The sequence below is a fragment of the Fragaria vesca genome, unplaced genomic scaffold (assembly GCF_000184155.1).
Source record: "Fragaria vesca subsp. vesca unplaced genomic scaffold, FraVesHawaii_1.0 scf0513160_u, whole genome shotgun sequence".
Lineage (NCBI taxonomy): Eukaryota > Viridiplantae > Streptophyta > Magnoliopsida > Rosales > Rosaceae > Fragaria > Fragaria vesca.
Window position 1 is genome coordinate 1,153,676 of NW_004443448.1, and position 19,582 is coordinate 1,173,257.

Here is a 19,582-nt window from a genome sequence, read left to right on the forward strand (position 1 = left end):
AAATCGTAATCGGTTAATTTGAGTTGCAAGAAATAAACTCATGAACGTACTGCGAGGTTGAGTGTGCACCAAGCTAGCTAAGTTGGTTGTTTAACGTACCTAATTAAACATGTATTACAAGAACGAGCTCGTTACCAATCCACTGTAAATCAGGAGACGACGATCTTACTGAGCACAAAGTCGATGTACTATGAGATCAGTTTTACGTTACACAACATTTTCCATAACACATTATCACTGATTCACTTACTGTTATTATAGTCTTTAGAGTTCCTACTCCAAACATTCTTTGAAGTTGATTGGCTAGGAAAAGAGTCATTTTCTTAATTCTTTTGTAACTCTGATTCATCATATAAATATGCTAAATGAACTTATTATTGAGAGAAAGGTCATGGCTTGAAGATGCTCAATGAAATATTGTGAAACCAGTAGTGATCTTACCCTTGCATTGCATAACATAGGAGGCCTATTCTAATTTATGAGCATTTACACATTGAATCACGGTATGAATGAAAGTTGTTCGAACAATATTGTTATTCAATTCAATTGTACCGAATATTTGTATATATTTTGTGTTTCAAATTTACGCTTAAAAAAGCTTGCCATGATTTTTTTTCTTCCCCATTCAGGTTTACAAGCTGTAACAAGGATAAGGAGCTAGCTAGATTTTAGAGGATTTCCTATCTTGGAGGAGGAATAGAGGTTCAATTTCCATTTTCTCAGATTCTTTTGGATTTTGTGGGCCTAAATGCTTGGGCTTAGCCCGTAGACTCAAAACTCACACTTAGGCCCCAGTAATTTTTTATTTTTTTTAAATAAAACCTGACCACAAAATTTAGATCATAAAAATCTTTTCAAGTTATACCAGAAATCTGAACCACAAGCTGGTGATTGTTCCAGGTAAGCTCAAGAACTGGAGGTGAAGAAGGTGAAGGGGGCCTAGTATCAGATTCTATATGCCACATGGCACCCCAAAAACCAATCGGACACCTCTCTCCTATCCTTTAAGATAAGCAAACCCTTCATACATTAACACATTTTCATTGTCATACTATATCAAAGAAAGAAAAAAGCTTGAATTGGTTACATCCTCATAGTCAAAAATGGCTTCTGCTTGGGCTTCCTCTGCCATTGCAGCTGTATCTTCTCCTAGGTAAGCTATCCACTTTGTAAGATGTGATCTGATTGTGTTTAATATGTGAACAAAGAGTTGATTAGGAGATGGAATATATGTGATCATGTTGCAGCTCGCAGAAAGCTGGGTCTGCTTTGGCAGCAACAAAGGCTTCGTTTTTTGGCGGGAGGAAGTTGAGAGTGAGAAACGTGGCAGCACCGAGTGGATCATCATCAACATCCTTCAGGGTATGTGCCGCTGCAGCTGACCCTGACAGACCCTTATGGTTCCCAGGCAGCACCCCACCTCCATGGCTCGATGGAAGGTACGTAATTTACTTACGTTTTACAGAAAGCAGTCTGACATGTTATGTTGTTCGACAATATGAATATGAACTGGTTGATTTAAATTCAGTGTAACATGTTAGTTAATCCTAGTTTCTAATTGTGTTTGACTGTTTGTACTATACAATGCAGCCTCCCAGGAGACTTTGGCTTTGATCCTCTTGGTCTTTGTAAGTCAGAATCCATGACACTGTCCCTATAGAATTTCAAATGAATGAACTAAATGGATGCTTGTGAAAATTGTAACTAATGTTTGCTTGTGTAACTTGAACATGCAGCATCTGACCCTGACAGCCTAAAGTGGAACACGCAAGCTGAGATTGTACACTGCCGGTGGGCGATGTTGGGTGCCGCCGGGATCTTCATCCCGGAATTCTTGACAAAGATTGGCATCCTAAACACTCCTTCATGGTACACAGCAGGAGAACAAGAATACTTCACTGACACAACCACACTTTTCATTGTTGAGCTGATTTTCATCGGCTGGGCTGAGGGCAGGAGATGGGCTGACATCCTCAAGCCTGGGTCTGTTAACACTGACCCTATCTTCCCCAACAACAAGCTCACTGGCACAGACGTTGGATACCCAGGAGGGCTCTGGTTTGACCCACTTGGATGGGGAAGTGGCTCACCTGAGAAGATCAAGGAGTTGAGGACAAAGGAGATCAAGAATGGGAGACTGGCTATGTTGGCTGTGATGGGTGCTTGGTTTCAACACATTTACACCGGTACCGGACCAATTGACAACCTCTTTGCTCACCTTGCTGATCCTGGCCACGCCACTGTCTTCTCTGTAAGTAATGCTAAGTGCACTGGAACTAAATCAGATAAAACCATTGCTGTAACATACTTTGCTTAGGCTAACAGTGAATCGTTGTGGATTGTCACAGGCTTTCAAGGGATGAAAAAATATGGGAGAGTTCCGATTGGATTCAAGTTTGGAAGAAGGGGCAACTATGGTGATCACATATCATTAATCTGAGGACAGAGGCTTACGGTTTATGTTTGAAGCCAAGGGAAATTTGTAGGACTATTACTCGTAAACTTGTTATGTGATTTGATTAGAACCATCTTCTGGTGTACAAATATCTGTTTGGACTTGAACTCCATAAATATGTATTGAATCAGTTGTTAACGGACAATGTTTGTTAAGTGAAGCACCACTCCTGTGATGGAAAATCTCCAATGATTAACATGAATCTGCAATTCATGCAACATATTGAAACACCTAACACAAAGAAATCGAAACTTCGAAACCCATGTCACAGATTAAGGTTTAAACTTTAAAGAGAGCATGACTTTCACCAGATCTGAGCATCAAATCCTCACTTGTGCAGAACATAAAGAATACTCATTTAGAACTACAAAAACTTAGCTCTCATTTCTTTTGGATTCCAGCTAACTATCACAAGGTTAATGCCTCAAATTTTTTTATTCGGGAAGAGGCAAGTCTGATAGTCAGATGAGCAGTTACATATTTAGTCGTCTGATATTCCATATTATATCAGATACAGAGGATAAAGTCATATTGGTATTCAAGATCTACCTCACCATTTCCTCAAGTTGATAAAAGAAAAACATTAACAACAAAAAGATGACCTTTATCTTTTCTAAATGCACTTATTTAAAAAGCCTATGCTTATGTAAGCCAAATCATGTTAGGTTAGATTTTAGAATGTGCAAGAAATGATAAAGGCAAAATAACCATCTATGCCTATTGTCAAGACTGGAGCAAGGACTCGGAAATTTCAGAACTTGACAAGCAGATATCCCCATTGAACAAAAGAACATTAAGCTTCAACATCAAACATTCATATTAATGCATTATTATTAACTAGTAGACATAGATCATTAGTAAGAACTTTCTCTTGGCTCTAACTAATTGTTTTCTACCAAACGGGTTGGTGCATAAGCCAAAAGAATCACCATTTTCTGAATCAGATTGAGTAAAATGGGTGCTGATGTCCCTAATTTCAAGTATCTATCAATTAACAACCAAGAACTTGGCTTCAAGCAACAACTTTGTTACACAAGAAGTAAACTATCAACTCACTCAGCTATGAAACTGAATGAAACCCAAAAAAATCCAACTCAAAAATACCCAAAATTGTGAATAAGCATACACAAATTTTAGCTATGAATATATTCATTATAAGAGAAAAAGTGATGTCATTACATTACATTACATTACAGCCTAATAAAAATGGAACTTACTTCTCCAAACCCTCTCATTTCCCTCAAAGTATCATCATCACCCTTAACTATATTACATGATTCAATAATTTCAACTCTTTTTCTTTCCGAAAAAAAATCAAAGAGGGACAAAACAGAGAGCAAGAGATACTATAAACATTTCTAATTAGACCGAACCGGGCGGATTGTTTTGACGCCTCACAGAGAGCTGAACCGGTAAAGGCCGGCCCGTACCGGACCCACCACAGCTGCTGCAGAAAGTCCGACCCGACCCGGAACAGGTCCTGCACCCGACATCACCGTCCGACCACCGCGAGCAGAGGCAGCTGACCCGACCCGTCCCGTTGCAACTTGGGCACCTCGGAAACGGGCCGGCCATGGGTTTGTCCATGAGCGTTTTGACGATGGCGGCTCCGGCGAGGACTCCAAGGCCTTGAGCTATCTGGGTCAACACGATCGGACCACCCATTTGAGAATGTGTGAGAAACTGAGTTGGCTTATCGAGTAGTAGAAGAAGAAGAGGTAGAGAAAAAGGGAGCGAAGATTGAAGAAATGGGATTGAATTTTTTCTGGTTTTATTTTTTGGGATTGAAATTTGGAGATATATAAAGTCAGAGAGTGGCCAAGTGGTGGTGGAATCGTACACGTAGAAGCGTTGGTGTGGATTTTGGAATTTTGTGGAGGTGTTTGGTTTTATTTTGGGCTTCTCTTTTTCTGTTTCTTGTACTATTGAATTTGTGTGATGGATTTGTTTTGATTTGGGTTGTGTGTTTAGGTTGGGCATCACATGCAGTACAATATGGATGTTTGTGACTTGTGGGTGATGTTAAGTCTTAGGGTTTTGATCTTTTTGAGCAATTTGGGGTAAAAATATCTTTGGAGTGGATGATGAAACGTGAATGTTATCTTCTCCTAGGTTGTAGAATTTTCTTTTGGTTTCTCAATGTGTAATGTGACAGGTGTGTGTACACCCCTCCTTCTCTTATGAGAGCGTAACATCGAGAGTACTCACACTTCACACGGCCACAAGTGCATGTTTACCGACCACAGAAGCTCATTTAATGACCACTGCCAGTTCAAACACCTAAGATGGCAACCCACATTGCTGGACGACACACTGGACACCATATAGGAATCCTCTATAACAAGCCGGAGGTGCCCTCCATAGTTCACAATGGCAACATGCCTCTTGAGGGACCAGTCTCATATTGCTAGAGGCTTAAACAAATCCCAAGAATTATTTTGCGTAAACATACATAAACTTTCAAATCAGTTAACGAAAATTATACCCTATCATATACTTATTTATCGTTACACTCGTTATCGTAATAAGCATAAGAAGGGTTAAGGCAGACAACCCAGCTCAGTCTTATTTCTGATAAGTGTTTATGGTGCATGTATCATCAAGCCCCAACCGGACCAGGAGCCGTGTATACATTACTTGGGGTATCGTGAAACATGAGGCCAAATGAAACACCCATCTATATCTTTTGTAACTAATACAAGAGAAAAGAATAGAACTAACTAAAAGGAATGTTGATATATGTAATACAATGATAGTAAAATCAAGATCCACACCCTACCATGCTTATGATTTAACATGCTTATGCTTATGAATTTTATTTTGTATTTTCCTTCTCTTTCCAAACAGACAACGGGTAATGATGGCTTCGTGTTGTCGAAGTTGAGACTTAGAGAGCGAGCGAGCATGCTTGGTGTGCATAGCAAAGTAATATCCTCATTCCTCTCTATCCTCATTCCTCAAGAGAGAAAAGTACTTGTGATGCAAAACTGCAGGGTGATGGGGCACCAATTATGGTGTCAAGTCTTTTAGACTTGGATGATAATAGGTTTAGTTCAAAATTTTAAATTGGTGAAGGAAAACGTTGAACAGCTCAAGGGAAACAAAGAGAACATATATATTAGAACATGTGTTCAAAGTGTTTGTTCTTGGTCGTAAGGTTGTTGAAAACGAATTTGATTGATGGTTATATATTCCTAAACAAACTAGCTTGTTGAAGTTTTCTCCGGCGGTTTCATTTTCATTGCGTGAGTATCCGGTCATCTCTTTCTTATACAGAAACGTTTGTCCGATGTGTTACTTGTTTATGAACCATTTTTTCAGCGCCGCCTAATTCCAGTCCTCCCCAAATCCTCTCGTTTTGTTTAGCAGTGTTAGAAATTACCAGGAGTTGTGAATTGCCGGCGGGGTGCAGTCGGTGCATTTAGCCAAACACCAAATCAAAGGTCAAACCGAGTGAACACCACAGTCCACAGACTACCGATTCACTGGTCTGGTTTGCGGCTGGTACATGCCTACATGGTCCATAGGTGTGTTCTGTGGTCTAATTCTCCAAAAGCTGGCAACCATTAGAAATCGTAGATTTGTTAAATACGATATAATTAGAAATATTAAAGCTAGCATCAAAGTTGATATGGCCGAGTTGGTCTAAGGCGCCAGATTAAGGTTCTGGTCCGAAAGGGCGTGGGTTCAAATCCCACTGTCAACATTCATTTTTTTACTATTTTCTATGTTTGGTTTTTCTATTTTTTTCTATTTTCTATCTTTGGGTTTTTTTTTTTTTTTTTTTCCTGCAAATTTAATGTATGCATATCAGCTTGTTTGTGTTGGGTTTGGAATTGTGAATCAATAATCTGCAGAATACACTGTCTAAAGAGCATTTCTTCAGAAGCAAACCTACTGAGCTGAACAAACATTCCTGCTTGTAGAAAGACAAGCGGTTATACCAAGCGATAAGTAAAAAGATAGATTGCAGTTCGATATCTGCAAGTAATTAATCAATACCGAAGTATTTGCTTGAGCTTCTCACAAAATTGAGTTGCAAGTAAACTAAACTTGCAAGGAGTTGCGAATAAATCCCCAGTTACAATCAAGTTCGCATGACCATAAATTGGCACTAGTTAGATCCAATTCCTACCATTGTTACTTCCATCTACTAATGTCTTTTGGGGGGCTTTGCTATGATCACTAGAAAGTAGAAACTATGTTGCCAAAAAATGATTCCCCATTGTTTTCGAAGTCATCTGTCTGATTTCGGAGGAAAAACAAGCAGAATTCTCAGAATACTTGTCGAATGTTGATGTTGATTCTTGAAGTTTGGATGTATTCTAAGAAACTTGAATCAACCTCATGTGACAACTGCTGCTCAAGAGGCACAATTTCAGCATTTTCTGCGTCTGTGAATATCCGAGGCACGCCTGTGAAACAAGAAAGCAAAGCAGATCTCTTACGAAACAGTAGACTCTGGGGATTAATAATCAATATAGATTCAGCAAAATGGAATAGGCAAACTGTACTGTTTATCACAAGAAAGCACTTCAGTTGAGGGCATGAGGGTAAAGGATATAATTGTTGGTTTAACACGGACAGTCTGGCAGCCCACATATGGTATGCAATATCAAAACATTAAGAACCAAACAATAATTGCCTTGATCAAATCAATCACTTTCCTCACTTGTTGATTGGTCTTACCGTCAACAGATTAATCATCGATATCAATTTAATATCTTAAACTACAAAACAGGTTAACCATTTCAAGATAGCAAAGGACTCAGACATACCATGAAAGCATTCTCTTGCTTCTCCAGCCATAAGTACAACATCACCACTTCGAAGGAACATTGCTAATGGAGGATCCTCTCTAAGCTTTCCTCCCAGAAGGAAAATTGCTTTGCAACCTAAACTGTGAAAAATAGAGATAAATAAGCACTTAAAGAGGTGTTTACTCGATCTTGTTTTCTGTTTTCTTGACAATCAACCACGACCAAGATACATAAATTAAATGGCACAGCAACATACCTCATGCTTACAATAGGCTTACTCCAATCAGCTTCCATGTCATCCAGGTGCCCCCCAAGCATATCCCCTAGACAAAACTTAAATTTGATATAAAAAAAAAGGTAGGAAAATGTAATTCATAGATTGTATAAGTTCCCCATTCAAAAGGAAGAACACTTAAGTTATCACAATCTGCAAATATAAGCAATTTTTTCCTCGGTAGTACCTAAGCCAAAGTAGTTCACTATTGCAGCTTCAGGCTGGAAATCTTCACCCAAGGGCATTGCAGGTGCTGCCAGTTTTTTAGCCAGTTGACAGAGTGTTTCAGGAATCTTCTTATGTGGGAGAGATATATCATAGTTTCGCTACATCATGATGACAAAATTAGTTAGAGACGTGCTGTGACACAGCTTGAATGCATTTAGTATTGTAGCCAATTACAAATAGATACTATGCATTATTGACAATAGTTAAGATCATCTGTAAGTTTGTAACTTGGAAACGTTAGATTCTATTTACTAGACTAGATCCTGAAGCATAAATCATTTGCCAACCGAATCAGTTGGCATCCAAGTAACATGCCATTCTTAGAGGTATGCTTGATATGCATTCTGAATTGAAAAATGAACCAACAAGTACCTTGGACCAGTCAAATTGCAGGCCAAGGGTGCTCCAACGCAGTTTCCGCAATAGAACTGAAGCTGATATTGATTTGCGTGAGTTTCCTTTTGATGATGCTTCATGTTCCTCACAGAACTTCCATGCTTGAGCATCTCTAGTGGTGATAGAAGGATTATATTCAGAATTTGGATTCTCTTCTGCAAGTAAAACTTTCCTCTCTTTTGCTGCAATAAATAAATCATTTATAGGCCCATAAAAAGCATTGTGATTTGTTCTGTTAGGAGGCTGTGGAAAGCTGGTTAAACTCTCCTTGATCCATTGGCATTGTTGTTCTATAGTCAGTGCTCCCGGAATGAAATAAAATCCTGTATGTTTCCAAAAGGAAATATACCTTAGAAATAAATAAATAAAGGCTGGATGACATTGTGGTATTGAAATTTACAGAATACTCTGCTTATTTGTGCCTTTGAGCTATATCGTTCATTCATTAACTGAGATACAAGAAAACAACACGCATAGAGGAACCAAACAGCATATGTGCCACTGCCACAGCACAAATTTAAGTAAATATACAATAACAAAGGAACACCCTGGAAAATAATATGGCAGGAAAACTCCACCCACTAAGCCAATCCAGGCATTCCTCTCAAACAAAAACAGGAGAGGTTGAGAGGCTGCCAAAGTCCAAGATCTCCACTAGAGGAGATGGTGTTGAATTCGCCAAAGACAAAGGACGCTTATTTCTCTTTGACATCGAAGCCACCCACTCAGCATTTCTATTTTCTTGACGATGCACCTACTTATGTCTCTTTGATATTGTAAAACTAAACCGGCAATCCTCTAATCTATCAATCAACTGTCTATTCCAAGGTCCCTCATGAAATTTCTTCCACCGCTCCTCAACCACCTGGTTGCAGCCTTCTCTAATTAGTCACTAAGCTTCAAGTTTATTATGTTTATAAGATTTTCCTCATCAAAATCTTTATCCACAAGAACTGGATTGTGGTCCGACCACGTCGCTAGCATGTTCCCAATAAAATCTATCACAACCCTGAATTCCTGATTTCAGAATCCCTATACTTGCAACCTCACCAATCCCATGTCTAAGACTTCCAATAGTGAACGACAGACCACATACAAGAGAGAGTCTAGTATTCATTAGCTTAAACTTCGAACAACATACAATATTTGTATCCCGAAACGATAAAACTCTCTGATTAACAGGCAAAAGCACCTAAAAACTAATTCGCAAATTTATTGTCATTTTCAGATCCAGCAGAAGCAACTCATTGTTTAAACTAGCATTGCTTCTGATAACACACATGTCATACAATTAGGATAACACTAGCAACTAGTATAAGCCTCCGAATAAAAATCCACAATTGAAATGCAGGCACAGCTAAAAATGCTTGTAGAAAATAATCAAAAAAGTATTAAAAGTTAGGGATTAATGCCTGGACGATTCTCTATGGCGAAAACCGGACGATCCAGACCGCACCGAACCGGAACGATTCCAGACGGAAGCTCAGCCTTTCGATCGTATAATTCCTGAACCGACTTGAAATCCAGAACCTCAGATAAGTCCACCGGCTTCGGTTGCTTTTTCCTAAGAAATAGATACAACAATCACACCATGCATTCTGATTAGGTTCTAAAAATCCGAAGCGAAATCGGAATCGGAATCGGAGTAAATGGAGAGAGAATTACTTCTTGGGGGTTCTGTAGGTGTCCTGGTAATAGAGCTTGTATTTCTTCTCGGCTTTTCGGAAAGCGGTTCGCTCCAAATCATCCGGGACCGAATCGGATGCGTACATCTTCGGCGAGTCGCCGCCTGAGTTAACTCGGAGTCGCGAAACGAAATGAGCGGGAAAAAAGGGTGAATCGGAGGGAGAAGGGGGTTTCGGTTTTAAGAGGGTTCTGTGGCGGACGTTGCTAGCAGCACTACTGCGGGGGTACTGGGTTTAGTAATTTTCTGGGTCAGGGAACTTTTATTTTTATCTTTGTTTGTTTGATCTTTTTACAGTTTTACTCAGCTTTCACCAGAGTGAATATATCGTTTACCGCCAAATCCCAACCCCCGCCTTTTTCTTTTCCTCACGTTTTTCTTTACTATTGCGTCGGATTTCTTCCGATGTGATTGAAGAACAAGAACAACAAAATTGTGATAAGACTTAGAAGTTTGGTCACTTTTTTCTCCAGCAAATGGCTTTTAGTTGTTGAAACATATAGAACATAAATTTTAGAATTTTTGGATAAGTCTTTTTTTGTCTCAGACAAATACAGTCTTAAAATCTCGATCACTGCATCATTGTTTATTAAAACATATTTCGTGATTTTGGTATGATTATCATAATCTTTGTTGCATTGTTGTAAATTAGCATTATTTTTCTTCATACTAGTTAATTAGGAAAATCTATCAGAAAAAACAAATTATTGAAATTTATCTTGTGAACGGTAAACCTACTGAGGTGCGAAGTAAATAACGAGTCCAGAGCCAGACGCGGAAATTGAGGAAGAGACTATATCACCCTTAGAGTCACACTTCACTTTGCTATCGGACAGGGGTAGCAAAGTCCTTTCAAGACCATACCGTTAAAGAATAAATTCAATTTTTTTTTTTTTTTTCTGGGAAAAATTAGCGGATATCTGAAATAAATTCAGAGAGAGTTGCAGAGGACGAAGAAACCACAACAGTCTTCTCCGATCGAAAACCAAAAAGAAAGAAAAGCAAATGGCTTGCAGAACTGCGTTGCGCTCCGCTATGCTAATAGAAGCGTGGCGACCCGTTCATCTAACTCGGAGCTCCGTTTCCGCTTCCTTCCGAACCCGAACCGGATTCTCCTCTCCGCGGCTGACCCGAGACTTCCACTTCCCCAGACGAACTCTCCTCCATTCCTCCCACAACGAAAACCAACCCTCTCTCTCCGAAGACGAACAAGGCCCCCCTCAGGAGGCCATTCTCAAAGCAATTTCAGGTTTCGTTTTTATTTAATTTTAATTTTAATAGCTGTTAGTTAATTTTGATGTGTAAATTGGTTTTAACTGGCGGTTAAAACTGGGTGTAGAGGTTTCTAGAACTGAAGGAAGAGTTGGGCAGACGACGAATGTGGTGATTGGAGGCACGGTGGCGGATGATTCCACCACTGAATGGCTCGACTTGGATCAGAAGGTATTGAAGCCTTTTCTATGATTCTTGTTACTTTTGCATTATGGATTTGGTTAAAGAGTGATTGGTAGGTTTATATGATTTTTGATGTAAGGTAAATTCGTACCCAACTGTTAGAGGGTTCACGGCGATTGGAAGCGGAGGGGATGATTTTGTGCAAGCTATGGTTGTTGCTGTTGAATCCGTGCTTCAACAATCTGTTCCTGAGGTAATACTAATACTTATTTCCGTATACATGGCAATCATTTTACAGTTTTTCGATAGTTATGATGCATGTATTTGCCTGATTTGTTGAATCACACCATCTAGTGTCCGGCCATGGTTTTCCTTTTGGATAGAATGTGGTAAGGTATTGGATATAATGATTTGTACACTAGGGTAGTTTGATGGGTAGGTGAATGTGCAGACTGATATAAGTGAACTGTGATAGCTGTCTGGAGGTGTTTGTTTGTCGTTTGTTCCTAAGATATGGTGTGATGTACATTATTACAATGTTTAGCTCGTGCCAGATAACAAGTGAAGGTGTGATGCAATGAGAAGTGTATCTTCTTGCAAGATTAAAGCTTTAAGATGGTAGGGGGAAGGTGTATAACAGCGTGACCTTTTCTGCCAGGATCCTGAGCTTATGTTATGCTAGGTTTTAGTTTGAGTTAGAAATGCAAGGGATGGGGTAGGCTGCATATGTGATGGAAGGAACTGACTAGTCCTTTAACTACCTCATTGAATCGTCTATAAAGTAAGCTGGATAGCTCTGTTGGCCGTTATGCAGTATGGAGGCTTTTCCCTGAACTTATAATTACCCTAGTCGGCTCTTGATGTGAACTTAAAAAAAATTTGACCAATAGCTCAGGGTTCTTCCTCGTTGAAGATCATTAAGAAAAAAGACAGCCAAGTGGTTATACTATCTCTAGGCTACAGCCAAATTGAGAATACACTAAGAAGTTTAGACCGTAGAATTTAATATAATAGTGGACAAACTTATTGAGTTTTCTTTCATGCCTTCTCATACACAAGCAAATAACTATATTTTCAATTGAAATAATTATAAAAATTTTAACTGTGAATTTTTGAAGTGCATAAAATCTTTGTCCTCTTTGCTTGGTCATCATTCTTAGAATCACAGGTGATGGAATATGTAAACAGACAATAACGATAAAATTCGTAAAATATAATTTTTCCTTTAGGAAGTGGTAAGATGATGCAACATTTTTTTGCAATCCGTGGGGTTTAACACTTATGCCTACTTTGAATCAACAACAGGTTTGAGTTCTGATTATGTTTTCTGAGATTTGTATAACAAGTGGATAAGTTGAATTCCCAGCAAATGATGAATGCCAATTTGTTATGGCAGGATCGTGTCAAGCAGAAGTTATCTTCAGGAGGCAAATATGTGTCTGTAAACATTGGTCCCGTTCAAGTCATTTCTAGTGAACAGGTCTTCCCCTCCCTCGCACTTTTTGTCGTCAATATTATTGCATTCACTATATTTATGATAGACCGGAATGTATTTTCATAGAGGAAACTTTATTTGTGTTTGAATTGATTGACATTTGACCAACATGATTGTTGTCATTTTATTTCATTCTATCCAGGTCCAAGCTGTATACAATGCAATGAGAAGAGATGACCGGATGAAATACTTTTTGTAGACTGATGGGTAGTTATGTACAGAGCACCAATTTTCCATGGCCTCTCTTGTCCTGCCAGTCTTCTTTGTGCTCTTTTGGATTTTGGTGTATGCGTGAGTTAGAGATCCGAGTACCAGTGGTTCAAATTCAATCCATCTGCTTGCTCATGATGTATTTAAATTGAAGTCTAATGCAGAAGTAGGCAATATTGAATCTGTATTATTAACATCATAGTCATTCCTTTAATATATGTTACTGTTCAATTAAGGCACAGATGGGAGATGTTTCCGTTTCCTACTGGCACTGGGTATAATACTCTATATTCCTCGAATCAATAAAGGCACAGATGGGGCTTAAACTATTAAGAACATAGATAGAGAATAGAAAGTTTAGAACAAATCCATAAATGAAAGGGATAGAAGCAGAAAACTCATCAGAACCGGGACTCCCTAATGGCAAAAGCACAAACCTCATCAGCTATTTTGCAACAGACATATCATGTCAGTGATATTGCTTTCATATGAATGTGTGTTGATAAAAGCGCAAGTCATTTGAAGCTTTGCAAAGGTAAATAGACTAATACTATGATGTCTAGACCACTCAGTTCGATCATGTATATATGACTGCTTGACAACGTCTCTTGCAATTTAACATATAAATCGATATGATCGAGCTGCAAAAGCAAGAACATAGAGAACAAACGTGAACTCACATTATCATCACTTACAGCTCCAAATTTAAAGATTTGGTGTGAACCAGACTGGTCGAGAGTTGAAGCGGACTCGAGAAGAACTGTTCTTGAGAAAAGGCCAGGGGAAAAACTCAACTCTCTTAGTTGCCAAGGAAAACATCCCAAATTCGTGTTCACTTGACGCTGATTCTACACAAAAATCGTCGAAAGCAAAATAGATACGATTTCTTTCAAGAAGTTGCGCCTGATCTCCATTTGGATTATACTTAAGGGCATCACTTGTGGCGCGCATGATTTTGCAACCAGACCTACTGACGAACAATATCCGATCACCAAGGTCGAAAACAGGTGAAATTTGAGGATCAGGATCATCAGGTTTGAGCTTGAACACTCCAAACTGAATTGTCTTGTAGGGAATATTGAGATGAGTGCCTGCGATGACCTCCCAAGGAATTGTTGGAGTAAGCTCGTCACTAGAATGAACCAAATGGGTAATAATGAACAACTCCTTGGTCGTAGGATCGTTTGCTAGATACATGACTTGACCAACATAAGTCACGTACAAAGATACCCTTGTCCTTGTAAAGGAGGGGTACCTAAATGTAAGTGGCCCGGGACCAAAGGTAACCACTCTGTCAGCCCTATAAGTAAGAGGGGCACCATCATGGAATTGGATGTCAAACAACACTACAAAACCCATTATCGTTGCAGCATATAATTTCCCATCCATTATCTCTATATCTTGATAACGAGTTCCATGAACATGTATGTTAGACTCAATGCATGTCCACGATCGATCAGCTGGCGTGCATATACAGACATGTCCGTTGATGCAAATGCTGGCCACAAAAAAGCAATATTGGCTTGAGCTTGTTGGTGTGAAAGAGGCAGTAAGTTTAGTCAAGACGAAGCCAGGTCCGTTTTCGCAGCCACATGGGAAGGTGGACTGTGGTGTTGATGGGAGCAGAACTCGAGTAGCGGTTATCGGATTCAAGAGGAAGTAGGCAGTATCAAAAGAGTGATGATCCTGCAAGTAGAATGACCAAGGTTTCATAAAATCCTCCGGGCGCCACAATGCACTATCCACCATGAATAGCCATCCCTCAATTGACCCAACACAATCCAACCTTTTCATATTACTACTATATGAGTACGAATAGTAGGTCCTCCAATCACTGAGGTTGAAAAGGCAGTGGTCTTCAGCAGAAAAGAGATTAGGGGAGAGCATAAGCCATGGAAGCTGAGGAGTAAGAAAACTACATTGCTTCGAAGCAATCTCCATATCAATAATTGTTCTCCAAGGACGGCATACTGCTCGACATCGAAGGTGATCTTGTATTTGGAGCCGTTTTAAAATCAAAAGCATGATATGTCCTGGGAATTGGAGTAGTATTGCTTGTCGTTCTTCTGAATCAATTAGGGTTTGTTTTCGTAATTTGCTCGAGATGATCATCATTCTGAGCTTATGGCAGCCGAGCAATAGTAACGTTCTTGACAAGCGGTAGTGAGTAAATATTACTTGAAAAATTCTGAGGGCAACTTGAGCCAATTTCTGTCTAACCCGGTAAGAAATCTTCCTTCTAATGAACCTGATGATCTTAATATCTAAATCTGCTAAATTTCCTCTCAAATATCCTCTGCAGCAGTATAAAGCATAAGCACCTAACGCCAGTCCTACTTTACCCAATAACAGATAGTCCATTCTAGCTAGATAGCTTGTTTCCAATCTGCATCAATATATATAAATACCAGATAAATCTTATACTTTCAAATCAAGTTGTCTAAATTCGATCAGAAACCCTACCAAGCTTGTTTAAGTTATAGCTCGTCAACTGTGAATTGTAGTTAAAGAGAAGAAAATGCAGAGACAGATAATTGAAATTAAAGAAACTAACCTGTAGTGACTGAAGAAATTCGTATCCAAATTCTCTCTTGAACCCTCTATTTGTTCTTGGCACCAATATTTGTTACCAGATCAATTTAGTTAATCCATCATCAGCGGAGTGCAAGAAATTAGAGATCTACGATATATATTTCAAAAAATGAAGGGGGGTGTATTGTATATGGAATTAGTGGAAGTTTTAAAGAAGTCTATGGAATTTGAAAGTCTAGGTGTATTCAATACTGACTTTTAAAAATCTATCAAAGTCTGGGTGTATTCAACTAGATTTTAAAAAATCATTATAAATTTCACCAAAGTTCAGAGGTATTCAATTAAAACTTTTTAAAATTAGAATAGAAGTTCAGATGTATTCAAAATAATCATTCATACTTATGGAATTAATAACTCATGGATAATTGTGGACTTTGTAGTGTAAATTACACACACCAAACTCCAATATTTTTCCATCCACTAGAGCAAAGATTTGGAAAAGTCTACGATAGACTTTCTCTTTACATGTGAATAGGTTGATCCTACAATACATCATCTTTTTTTTCTTTTTTATAATATTTTGTGCTATCAATGTTCTATTCTACCTATTCTTTTCAATGTTTTTTGAATGTTAATATTTTGTTGTATTTCAATTGTAATGCTTGGGACCCTCGATAACCTAAATGTTATATACTAACTCTTGATATTAGAACCACATGATCATATATTATTATATTAGTGTACATGAATTAAACTGTGAACATCTAATGTCCCACTTTAGAATATGTGTCTTTGGTTAACGTACAAGTATGCATATTGTTAAGTTAATATAGTTTTTTTTTGTTACTTATGTTTATGTATTTCAATCAAATATTACAACGGTATGCATTGAAATTAGATAGATGAGCACTAAACTTATAATCGGTGTCATTATGTGTTTGTCATTGCATCTTTATTTTTTTTTCCTTTTATGTAACTCTGTAAGTATTAAGAAATCTACATAAGTCATTCATATGAAATCTGTAGATTTCAGAAATCAGTTAAAGTCTGTGATTAAAAATCGATGGTTTTAAGAAATCAGTGAAAGTCTATGAACTTTTCAAAGAGTCTATAGACTTTTCAAAAAGTCAATTGATTAAAATAAGTCTGTATGAATCCAAATACAATACACCCCCCGAAGGATCTTTTTTAGAAGAACTTAGTATTTGATGGTATTACTCCCAAAAGTAGAGGAACGTATAGTCTGGGCGTCCACCATACACACAAGGAGCATGAAAAATTAGGTCTCTAGTCATCCTAGGGTTCGTCTAAGTCCTGCCAAAACTGACGGGCTCAGGCCAGGCCTTAACATGTCTTACAATTTTTTAGGCCAGGCAACGGCGGGTTTATTCGGAAAAATCAAAGCCTCGTCCCATGTTTCAAACCCTTGAGGCCTTGACTGTCATCCTATACTAATGTATACAATAGTGCCGATGTTTTCAAATTCGGAAACGGAGGAGACGTATTTGGTACCTCAAGTTATGCTCAGTTAGACAGTTTGATACTTCAGTTAATTTTTCTGTTAAATATGAAAGTAAAATAAATATTTAGGTACTATTTATCAATATAAATAAAAATATTTGTTTTGTGGTTTCATGTGTATTAGGTCCGAATTTGTATACAAAATTGAATTAAGGGAATTAATATTTCTCTATATCGGGATGAATTAATATTTTGTTTGAAACATGATCGAATTTTATATTTAAGAAATTTAGTCGGTGAAACCTAAAGACTCACTATAGTATATCTAATTAATTTACTGAAAGTAGTACGTGTAATGAGTGATCAAATCACAAATACAAATTTTTTAACATAAAATTAAATTATAATATTTTATCAACACAACCAAAAACATTAACTCATGTTCGTGTGCTCCCAAAAAACCTAGAAAATAATGAAAACCCAAGACTAGTTAGCTATGATCGAAAAATATGACCGGAAAGTAGTTTTATTGGCAAAATCCGTACATTTTAAATAAATAAAGATATTTAGACCTGATAAAAACTGTATATATACACATAGACATACACATACATGGTGAGGCTGCATGGGAGCCATGCATGAAGTTGCAGCTTCTGGTTTCGGACAATATGAAGAGCTAGCCACAAAAAGATGAACTTGATGGAGCTACCCATGGAACTCCTGGTGGACATCCTAAACAGAGTGCCTGCTGTAAAGTCAGTTTGTCGCATCGATCCGATGTGTCTCTAAGATGTTGTTAAGCATATATACCCAACTATCCCTATTTTGTTACGCTGCACTCTAATTTTCTATTTGATATATTCTGATTCTCATATACCACCTACTCCCCCTCAATGCAAGATGCAGTCATCCAATCCCCACCTTTTACAGTGTTTACATTTTGTTTTCTGCAACTTGTTTTGCATCAAATACTGGGACAATCATGCACTCATCAGCTTCTTGATCAATCCTATTCGATCGCGCGGGGAGAAGTTAATTCTAAGGCTCCCACACAGTCACAAAATTGCTCAGTAAGTTTGTGGTACCATATTCACAAGCAAGGTATGTTGGCCGGGAATGATATGGGGTTTGATAGTATAACTGTATAAGCAATACCTACAAGATTCTTTGTGTTGCATGGATTCACGTTCCAAAATCTCCTAGAGCAGAGAAATTCTGGGTAGCTCAAGTGCTTGTACTCGGCACAATTAAGCGAATAATGTATATCGATATCATTACATTGCACCAAGACTCCAGAGTGTATGTGCTCATGGAGAAGTGCATTGGCCGTTGTATGGTCACACAATTAAGCGAATAATGTATATCATTATAAATGCTAATTTTAGGTACCAAGCTGAGCATCTTCAGCAGCATTGATAAATTGAAAAAAATTAGAGATTTATCAATTTTTAAATGAATCTTTGCTCCAGCAGTATACTTAAGAAGTTGATAAATTTAGAAATTGATAAAGAAAATTGATAAATTTATCAATCTTTGAGAGACAATTAACTAAAACTTAGCTAATGTATACAATTTAGCAATACTGCTGGAGCAAAAGTTCAAAAATTGCTATTGTAAATCTAAATGTTGATAAATTTAGCAATAAATTTAACTATACTCTGGAGATGCTACTTTTTCTTTGAAGGGTATGTCACATTTTTTATTTATAATTATGAATTAATTACAAAAGACCCCCCGAATTATGGGGTCACTTTCATTTTGGTACATAACTACTAAAATCTTGCGTTTACATACCCAAAAGGTCGTTTTCTCCCTGTTAGACAAGGTAATACCTCAGTCAGTTACCCCGTCAGCAGAAAACGCCCCTTCGGGTATGTAAACACAAGATTTTAGTAGTTAGGTACCGAAATGAAAGTGACCTCATAATTCAGGGGGGGGGGGGTCTTTTGTAATTAATTATCTAACTTTCTAATAAGGATAAGACGATATCAACTCCTCTGTAGCAGTCTATTGGGTGACAGAGCACTCATTCTACCCCGAAAGGAACCGCTACAACTGGGAACCCACCGCACGACGTCCCTTATTAGATTTTGGGTGAAATATTGTATAGTCCTTGTGGTTTGAAATCGACATCTGTTTAGTTCTTATGGTTTAATGGTCCTTAAAATCATAATTTTTAATCTGTTTAGTCCTTGTAGTTTTATTTTAATCTGAAATGGTCTTTAAATTCACAAAATGGTCCTAGGCCATGTCAGCAATTTAACTAAGAAAATTGACGGAATGACCATTTGGATGAAAAATTGTGACTTTAAGGACCATTTAGATTAAAATAAAACCATAAGGACTAAACAAATATTGACTTCAAATCACAAGGACTAAACAAATTTCAATTCTTAGATTTTTTATTACTAATACAAAGAAAATAAAAGGAGAGGAATGGGGGACTAGGCCAAAAACCATTTCAAAAGCAAACAAAACAACAAACCAAATTGACATTGTTTTTTCCTACCATAAAATACCAGCAGGCAATCCTCCAACTATGAAAACCGATAATTTGGAAAACCCAACTAATCCGCCTGTAAGAACGTATGAAGCTCAGTAAGGGGGTTATCATACCAAGTAAATGTTGTATTTGACAGCCCCAAGTTTGTCATCTTGTCAGCTACCATATATATTTCCTTCTCTTAAAATA

The 19,582-nt window shown here is 37.9% G+C and overlaps 4 protein-coding genes and 1 non-coding gene across 6 annotated transcripts; 3 read left to right on the forward strand and 2 right to left on the reverse strand.

Moving 5' to 3' along the window:
* The first annotated feature begins 1,016 nt into the window (after nucleotides 1-1,016).
* LOC101309318 (chlorophyll a-b binding protein, chloroplastic-like) lies at nucleotides 1,017-2,596 on the forward strand. Of its 2 annotated transcripts, XM_004310031.1 has the most exons (5): nucleotides 1,017-1,153; nucleotides 1,248-1,439; nucleotides 1,591-1,628; nucleotides 1,737-2,251; nucleotides 2,349-2,538. In XM_004310031.1, the coding sequence occupies exons 1-5, from the start codon at nucleotides 1,104-1,106 to the stop codon at nucleotides 2,361-2,363; spliced, it is 810 nt and encodes a 269-aa protein (XP_004310079.1). In that variant the 5' UTR covers nucleotides 1,017-1,103; the 3' UTR covers nucleotides 2,364-2,538. The 2 variants fall into 2 exon arrangements, with proteins under 2 accessions (XP_004310079.1, XP_004310078.1); XM_004310030.1 differs by having other exon boundaries at nucleotides 1,737-2,596.
* A 3,484-nt stretch (nucleotides 2,597-6,080) lies between these two features.
* On the forward strand, nucleotides 6,081-6,161 carry TRNAL-AAG. The gene has a single exon. It is a non-coding gene; the product is annotated as a tRNA-Leu (tRNA).
* Nucleotides 6,162-6,455: 294 nt separating this feature from the next.
* On the reverse strand, nucleotides 6,456-9,917 carry LOC101309794 (alpha-ketoglutarate-dependent dioxygenase alkB-like). The gene is made up of 7 exons (XM_004310032.1): nucleotides 9,779-9,917; nucleotides 9,526-9,677; nucleotides 8,090-8,436; nucleotides 7,677-7,815; nucleotides 7,472-7,538; nucleotides 7,234-7,355; nucleotides 6,456-6,870 (listed from the first exon to the last, which is right to left on the reverse strand). The coding sequence occupies exons 1-7, from the start codon at nucleotides 9,883-9,885 to the stop codon at nucleotides 6,731-6,733; spliced, it is 1,074 nt and encodes a 357-aa protein (XP_004310080.1). The 5' UTR covers nucleotides 9,886-9,917; the 3' UTR covers nucleotides 6,456-6,730.
* A 791-nt stretch (nucleotides 9,918-10,708) lies between these two features.
* Nucleotides 10,709-13,138, forward strand: LOC101310084. The gene is made up of 5 exons (XM_004310033.1): nucleotides 10,709-11,046; nucleotides 11,137-11,240; nucleotides 11,332-11,445; nucleotides 12,589-12,672; nucleotides 12,830-13,138. Exons 1-5 carry the CDS (start codon nucleotides 10,803-10,805, stop codon nucleotides 12,884-12,886), a joined length of 603 nt encoding a protein of 200 aa, XP_004310081.1. The 5' UTR covers nucleotides 10,709-10,802; the 3' UTR covers nucleotides 12,887-13,138.
* Nucleotides 13,139-13,602: 464 nt separating this feature from the next.
* On the reverse strand, nucleotides 13,603-14,838 carry LOC101304353. The gene has a single exon (XM_004310170.1). It carries the CDS (start codon nucleotides 14,836-14,838, stop codon nucleotides 13,603-13,605), a length of 1,236 nt encoding a protein of 411 aa, XP_004310218.1.
* Between the last annotated feature and the right edge of the window lie 4,744 nt (nucleotides 14,839-19,582).